Below are 8,547 nucleotides of genomic sequence, written 5' to 3' on the forward strand. Positions count from 1 at the left end.
CTTCCATTTTCACTCTGTTGATATTCCAGAATGAAATGGTTAAGATGTCACGGATCTCCATTTCACTGACATGTCTTCTGTCCAACCTCTTTAAACCAGTGAGAAAGAATCAAAATTTCCACCAAAGTCTTTATAACGAAACACACATTACACTCCATCATGTTTTAGAGAAGAAAGAAATGAACTGATCCTCATGACGTTATGGTGCACCAGCACAGGTAGGAGGAGGAACACTGTTCATCTCGCTATAAAGCAACTTTCTGCTGGATTCACAAGGATGTCACTTCAACACTTCAACTTCATTCATCACCAGCTTTTGGAGATCAATCAAATGTCTAACATGACATTAACCCTCCACTACAGCACCCTGCCTTAAGTAGGACAGGAGCCTGGCCACTTCAGCCCTTTGCCATTTTTAACTTTGGTCCTTTGATGCTTTAGCGATTATGAAAAGTGGCCAATTACTACTGAAGATATTGTACCAACCGTTGGTCAGTTTCAACCCAGCAGGGAAGGTTTTGTATCATAAGACCCTACGCTACTGTGGGAGCCTACGGCACCGTAAGATCCTACGGCACCGTAAGATCCTAAGGCACCGTAAGATCCTAAGGCACCGTAAGATCCTAAGGCACCGTAAGATCCTAAGGCACCGTAAGATCCTACTGCACCGTAAGATCCTAAGGCACCGTAAGATCCTAAGGCACCGTAAGATCCTACTGCACCGTAAGATCCTAAGGCACCGTAAGATCCTACTGCACCGTAAGATCCTAAGGCACCGTAAGATCCTAAGGCACCGTAAGATCCTACGGCACCGTAAGATCCTATGGCACCGTAAGATCCTAAGGCACCGTAAGATCCTACTGCACCGTAAGATCCTAAGGCACCGTAAGATCCTACGGCACCGTAAGATCCTAAGGCACCGTAAGATCCTAAGGCACCGTAAGATCCTACGGCACCGTAAGATCCTAAGGCACCGTAAGATCCTAAGGCACCGTAAGATCCTAAGGCACCGTAAGATCCTACGGCACCGTAAGATCCTAAGGCACCGTAAGATCCTACGGCACCGTAAGATCCTACGGCACCGTAAGATCCTAAGGCACCGTAAGATCCTAAGGCACCGTAAGATCCTACGGCACCGTAAGATCCTAAGGCACCGTAAGATCCTCTGGCACCGTAAGATCCTCTGGCACCGTAAGATCCTCTGGCACCGTAAGATCCTACGGCACCGTAAGATCCTACTGCACCGTAAGATCCTACTGCACCGTAAGATCCTAAGGCACCGTAAGATCCTAAGGCACCGTAAGATCCTACGGCACCGTAAGATCCTAAGGCACCGTAAGATCCTAAGGCACCGTAAGATCCTACGGCACCGTAAGATCCTAAGGCACCGTAAGATCCTCTGGCACCGTAAGATCCTACGGCACCATAAGATCCTACGGCACCGTAAGATCCTACGGCACCGTAAGATCCTACTGCACCGTAAGATCCTTATACAGTTTATGAATGATGCACTTTCCAGTTTATGTAAAAACGTGTGACAGAGTGTACTTCCAGTTGATGACTCCCCACATGCTGGCAAACAGAAACATAACAGAACTCTTAAGAACCTATTTAGACAGTTTATCAGCAAAAAAAGTTGATTTGGAGGTTAGTTATACTTTATAAACCAAGCGCCCCCTGGTGGATACTCCCTGACAGACGGTTGGTGCAAGGACATGAAATGGCAAAAGGACAAAGTGGTCAACATGCTTTCAGACCTGTCTTGGAAAAGATTGACTTGTAAATCTCTCTGTAATAAGATTGAACTATTCTATAACTACTTATTGGTGTTATTCATTAAAACAGACAACTACAAAGAAAAATACACTGATATGCATTGGTTAAGTAAATGGAAACAAAATGATTTGCTTACAGGTATGAAATGAAAGTAGATTGGAACAAAATGGCACAAAATGAACCCGGCTGCAGAAAATAACTTATTAAAGGCTAGAAGCAGATGAATGTCAGCATGAGGAGTTTACTCCCCAAATTCTGACCTGATGGGATCTGACACCTGACCCAAAGAAACCGGTTCCAGAGACATGAAGACCGGCTCAGTCAGCGCGGTGTTCATAATGGCTCATCAGTGTGAATGAATAATTCAGTGGTTGCTGGATCGGATTAGAGGAGATGAGATGAGTAGCTGGTTTACGTTTCATTGAGCCGCCCCAGCGGTTGGACTCTTCTCCATGACTGGATGGAGATCTGAGTTCACAGGTAACTCTCCACTCGCTCCCACTGCTGCATCTCAGTGAAGAAGCCCTCGTAAAGGCCAAAGCCCGGATCCAGGGTCAGGGGAATGACCTGCGGCTCCTCTTTAATCTCCTCCCACGGCTGCAGCGCGGCGTCCGCCGGCTGCTCGCCGAACAGCGTGGCGGACTCGTCCAGTTGTTGCAGCTGGTGTTGTCCCTGCAGCAGCTGGTCCTGCTCCAACTGCGGCCTCTGCAGTGGCTGCGACACGCCAACGGTGCTGTCCATGGAGGCGGTGCTCAGGTCCAGGTAGCTGCAGGATGGATAGTGGGTCACATCCACGCTGCCGCACCACCGCCCCAGGCCTGCCGCGTGGTGCCGGCCGTTCATGGATGCCTCCACCTCGCAGCCCAGCGAGCTCAGCGCCGTGTTCAGGTCCAGATCCTCGAAGGTGCTGCAGCCGCCGCCGAGAACGTCATCGAACACGGACCCCAGGTCAAAGTCCCCCTTCAGGATGTCTGCTTTGTTGGCTTCCATGGTGAGAAGCGGGGACTCTGTGGAGCGCATCAGCTTGCTGCAGTCGGTGGAGGACAGCTGCTTCCGCTTGGCGTCCGCCTGGTGAGGACAGCTGCTGGGGAAACCCTCCACCAGCTTGCTCTGCCTTGCTGCAGCGCTGCCGCCATAGTGGTTGGCAGACATCCTCCTGCGCTTAAAGATGCCGTTGACGAACATGTCAGCATACTGAGGGTCTATCTGCCAGAAGCCCCCCTTCCCAGGCTCGTCTTTCTGCCTCGGGACTTTCTTGAAACACTTGTTGAGGGACAAGTTGTGACGGATCGAGTTCTGCACCATGAAGAACAAAAAAGCACATTTAACACAAGGAAAGGCAGCCATGCAGCAACTAAAACTGTCCATTTGTCAGCAGGCAGCAGCGTGGGCGGCAGGGCTGAGGGGGAGTGTTGTTGTTTATAGAGAAGCTAATGTTGCTAATGAGGCTTTCTAGTAACAGGCAGCTGAGAGCGTTTCAGACCTGATCAGCTGCTTAGCTGCCAGCTCTCTCAGGAGCCCTCATTAACACACACAGAGGCACACACACACACACACAGAGACACACACACAGAGGCACACACACACACGCACAGAGACACACACACAGAGACACACACACACACACGCACAGAGACACACACACAGAGAGACACACACACAGAGGCACACACACACACACGCACAGAGACACACACACAGAGACACACACACACACACGCACAGAGACACACACACAGAGAGACACACACACAGAGGCGCACACACACAGAGGCACACACACACACACAGTTGTGTTTTCATGACTTGTGGGGACTTTAATTGCCTTCCATTCATTTTCTGCAGCCTAATCCCAACCATCCCAACCCCTAACCCAAAAACAGCAATGTCCCCCAAAGAAGCAGTGGTCCCCACAAGGATATAAAAACCTGGTACACACACATGACCAGAAAACGTAGAAGAAGAGATCAGAGGTCAGAGGTCAGAGATCAGAGGATCTATCTGCATCCTGCAGCTTCTCCACATTTCCATCCAGGCGACACGGATCAGGGCAGCGTTGGTTTTTGTTTCAACAGAAGGAAGTTGGATTCTGGTCTGAACTTTGAATAGACCATTCTAACATAAGCAGTAAATCAGATAACTGAGAGATAACTCTTGTTAAGTTCACTTAATCTTTCAAGAAACGTTCTTTTACATTCTTGAAAAGCCGCCATTTTGAAAAATCCTTTTAACATTTGACACCCAAGCAAAGTAGTTTATACTTTATTTATTTTACTGAAGTCTTATCTGGCAGTTCTCCATGTCTGGTTTTAAATTACTGCTTTGAAATTGAATTTTGAGACAAAATCCATTTTATTTATTGTTTCATTTACTTTTATTTGTAAAACGTTTTCAGTTAAACGTTCTTTGGAAATGAAAGTTAATCGATTTTTGTGTCCTTGCATTTTGCTTTTATCATAATATTAGTTGAAAATGATCTCAAAATGACAATATTATTGTTTATCGTGATAATTTATCATTCAGTAACATTTGTTATCAGGCCCTTTCTGACCCATAGATCTGATCTAATCCATCCCATAATATCTCTGGCTGTCCTCTGGTTTTCCTCCTGGTTTGTCATGATTTATCTCCGCCCATCTTCCCACAGCATGACGCTGCCACCACCATGTTTCACTATAGAGAAACTGTTTGATCTTTGTTCCACTCTTAAAAATCGCTGATTTTTCCGTCATTAACGACCTTCCCCCGCCGGCAGATCCCTTCTCCTGATCTCCTGATCCCGGATCTCCGGATCTGTGCCGCTGCCGTGGCCTCTGATGGTTTTTATCTCAAGAACTTTGAAAATCATGTTGATTTTCCATAAACCTGATTTGTTCTGCTTTGAGCTGGTCTGTCTGTTAAACTAGTGTCTCTTTGCTCTGCGTGATGGTGAACCTGGAGTGCCGCCGCTCAGCTTTGTCAGACTCATGAATTATGGACGGACCGGACCGGACCGGACCGGGCTCGGTTACCTGCCAGCTGGGCTCTGCGTGTCGGTAGTAACAGAAGTTGTCTGTGATCCAGCTGTAGATGGTGGACAGCGTGACTTTGGGCTGCTTGCTGGCCTGCATGGCCATGCAGATGAGAGAGGCGTAGGAGTAGGGCGGCTTGACCTTCGGGTTGCTCCGGTAGTCCACCTCCACCTGCGGGCCCGCCTGGACCGGGAAGCCCGGTGCGGGGAGCGGGGAGAACCGCGGCGGAGGCGCGGCGGTAGTCTGGCTGCCGGAGGTTGCGGGGCTGCCCGGGTACCGCGGCATCCCGGCGGCCGCAGCCGTGTCCCCGGCCGGCGGACTGGACGGAGAGTCGGTCCCGGTTCTGGGGAAGCCGAGCCGCCTGAGGAGCAGGTGGTGCTGGGAGGACGGGTACTCCGGGCCGGTACCGGCCAACCGCTCCGGGTCGGCGCTCAGGATGGAGAAGTTCTGTAGCCAGTGGAGGCTGGTGAGGCTGTCATCCAAGGGGGCAGAACCGGAACCGGCAGCCTGGTCCAGCCACCTCTCCCTGAACCTGTTGGCGGTGTCTGGGCTCGATAGGACGGGCATCCTGCTGTCTGCGCGGTCTGGGGCGGCGGCGGGATTTTAGCGCATTTAAAGTTCGGTTCCCCGCTTCAAAATGTGAAAAATAAACAAGAAAAACCCAGAAAAGTTCACGAATAAAAAGAATCACATGAAACAGTTCAGCAAACAGACCGGATCCCTGCCAGAAAGACCCGAACCTGGAAAACCTCCCGGTGCCAGAATGGAGAAGATGCTGCGAGGGGCACCTGTTGCTGCTGCGCTCTCCTCCTCCACTCCTCTCTGCTTCTCTCTCTCTGCTTCTCTCTCTCTGCTTCTCTCTCTCTCTCTCTGCTTCTCTCTCTCTGCTTCTCTCTCTCTCTCTCTGCTTCTCTCTCTCTGCTTCTCTCTCTCTCTCTCTGCTTCTCTCTCTCTGCTTCTCTCTCTCTGTTTCTCTCTCTCTCTGCTTCTCTCTCTCTCTCTGCTTCTCTCTCTCTCTCTGCTTCTCTCTCTCTGCTTCTCTCTCTCTGTTTCTCTCTCTCTCTGTTTCTCTCTCTCTCTGTTTCTCTCTCTCTCTCTCTCTCTGCTTCTCTCTCTCTGTTTCTCTCTCTCTCTGTTTCTCTCTCTCTCTCTCTGTTTCTCTGTTTCTCTCTCTCTCTCTGTTTCTCTCTCTTTCTCTCTCTCTCTGTTTCTCTCTCTTTCTCTCTCTCTCTGTTTCTCTCTCTCTCTCTGTTTCTCTCTCTCTCTCTCTCTCTCTGCTTCTCTCTCTCTCTGTTTCTCTCTCTCTCTCTCTTTGGGGGTGGGGGGTCCGAGCAGCAGCAGGATCCGTGCAGTACCGTAAACCGGCCCGTACCAGTCGAACCGAACCGGCTTCACTCATCCAGACTCTTTATCTGGATGTTAAAATATTGAAAATAATCTGACTTGTCATAAGTTGGTGGTTGCATCGCTCCGCCGCCTGACTGACCGCTCAGATCATTAACTGATTTTGAACTAGAGGAGCTTCTGGCCTGAAACGAGCTGAACTTTGACCTCTAGCGCGCTCATGGCTGCCGGACTGGCGCTAAAATCCGCGCCACGGTCCCGCTCAGATCGCACATTTTCTTCACCTTTAGTGTTTCTGTAATTAGATCAACTGAACCAGTGATATAAACTTTTCAGCATGTGAGTCACAATCGTCTCATTGGAAGCGACTGAGCCACAAAATGCAGATATTTCATCTGTTTTAATAAAAATTTAGTATTTTTGCAAACCATTTCTTATGACAGTTATAAACAAAACATAATTTCCTAATAAAGAAATAATAAAATAAAGAAGTCTGATGTTATGCTGTAATGCAGATCAGTCCATTAAAAATACGAATGAAACAAAACAGAAAACATTTGAACGTTTTCATCATATAAAATGTTTTCTTTAAAATTGAACTGCACTGACTGATATTTTATCATGTTTCATGGAGTTTATTTTAATGCCCCCCTCTAACGTATATATAGTTATATAAAAATATAGATGACCTTGTTTTTCTACAAACTGTTGTATTATGTTAAGATAAATGTTGAATATTTTGACTTCGAAGCGTTTGTGAATTAAAGATCAGTTCGGGTAAGTTAAATCAACTAATTTAACATAAATGATTATTGTTCACATATCAGGAAATAAAAACAGGTGATAAAACAAAGCGAAGTCGAGCCGTCATTTATCTGACGTCATACGTGACGTTCAAAAGCGTCAATTTGTTTCTCATCGAGTCAGAATTAAATCATTTTCTACAACTACAATGATAATTTACAGAGGATTTTTATGATCCTCTAAGTTTTACATCGCAGTAAAACTGTGACGTTTTACTCACAGTTGGTTACAACCGCTTCATAAACATGAGAACACCGCCACCCTGTGGATCATTTCTGCACTGCAGTTGAACCAGAAATAAACTCAGAAAAGTTCGGATCCCTTAATTCATCAGAGATGCAGATTTCATCATTAAATGCCCAATTAAAAATGTTCAGACGCTCCTTTAAGTTGAAATTCACCAGCCAGGGCCCAGACTCCTCCTCTGTCAAACATCTGATGGATGACGGATGGAAAATGTGTAAAACCGTTTTTCTGTTAAATGTGGTTCTGATCCACAGTGGGTCCAGTCAACTGAAGAATATGAAACATTATAACCCTTACTGAACTCTCATCGACCTGCTGGATATTACTTATTGTAGTACATTAACAGCGTTTTGTTGCAGCAAACCTTTGAGCAGTTTATGGAAAATTGTTTAAATTATCAGTACAATATGCTGAGAAACGTCACGAAAAATATCTCCTTTTCTACCCAAAAAGGTCAGGTATGTACAGAAGACAATTAGGGCCAATAAAAAAAATAAGAATTCTGGCAACATTGTAAAAAATTTCTCAGCATTTTGACTTTTTTTCTAAGAATTTTAGCGATTTTTATCAGCTTTATGATCAATCAGCCATTTTAAAAATAATTTTAATAATTTCAATCTATTATGTTGCTGTAGAAAGTGAGTTCTCTTCCTGCAGTTTGCATCTTCCAGCTGCCCTAAAGTCAGAATTCACGATGCCTTTTACCACCACCAGGTGTCTCCGTTTCACCTGTTTATCCCTCCCTGGTGTCATAGCTACTACCAACCACAATGTTTACAATTACATTTTCCCACAATGCTAAGCGGCTCATGTTTTGCAATTTTTTCTTTTAGTGTTAAAGAAAAAACCGCAGCAGAAGCGGAAGTGTCTGCTGTCTTCAAACTGTCATCAGTATTTGTAAAGTCATAATATTATAAGGATTATGTAATAATCTGACAGATTAAAGGTATCAAAGCATGAAAGCCTTTTTAAGAGGAACAAGTCATGATTATGTGCTAAAAATACAGTGCTGTTGTTAGTAAGCAGCATTTTTAAAGTGAGTTTTGACAAAGTCATAAAGATGTTTCACTATATGAATAATTTCTCTGTCAAACCACTTCAGACAAAAAGAACATGTCAGGAAACTGTTAACAAAGGGTAGAAGCGGATGTGTGCGGTTGCAGCACCGCAGCAGCCCCGCAATACGTGTATCAGAAGCGCTGCAGCGTCTCGGCGTTCCCCGCATCGAGCCACGCCGCCGTGCGGGAGCGGCGAGGAGCGGACACGACGCCGCGCAGCGCCGCGGCCTAATTTAACTCCGGCCCGTGTAATTGGTGCTGCTGGACTTGTTTACCATATTTGGCAAGCGGCTGACAACAGCGCGTGG

The 8,547-nt window shown here is 46.6% G+C and overlaps 1 protein-coding gene across 1 annotated transcript; it reads right to left on the reverse strand.

Annotated features, from left to right (window-relative positions):
• Window positions 1–2,250: 2,250 nt before the first annotated feature.
• Window positions 2,251–5,596, reverse strand: foxj1b (forkhead box J1b). Its single transcript, XM_014967798.2, has 2 exons — window positions 4,788–5,596; window positions 2,251–3,072 (listed from the first exon to the last, which is right to left on the reverse strand). Exons 1-2 carry the CDS (start codon window positions 5,352–5,354, stop codon window positions 2,251–2,253), a joined length of 1,389 nt encoding a protein of 462 aa, XP_014823284.2. The 5' UTR covers window positions 5,355–5,596.
• Window positions 5,597–8,547: the final 2,951 nt, after the last annotated feature.

Source organism: Poecilia mexicana, unplaced genomic scaffold (assembly GCF_051168715.1).
Source record: "Poecilia mexicana isolate PSO_F unplaced genomic scaffold, ASM5116871v1 scaffold_19, whole genome shotgun sequence".
Classification (NCBI taxonomy): domain Eukaryota; kingdom Metazoa; phylum Chordata; class Actinopteri; order Cyprinodontiformes; family Poeciliidae; genus Poecilia; species Poecilia mexicana.

Bases quoted from the DNA above. Each gene is read 5' to 3' on its own strand.
- foxj1b (XM_014967798.2), bottom strand. From the start codon at position 5,354: ATGCCCGTCCTATCGAGCCCAGACACCGCCAACAGGTTCAGGGAGAGG. The intron at 3,073-4,787 runs GTAACCGAGCCC...TTCATGGTGCAG, and splicing joins ACGCAGAGCCCAGCTGGCAG to AACTCGATCCGTCACAACTT.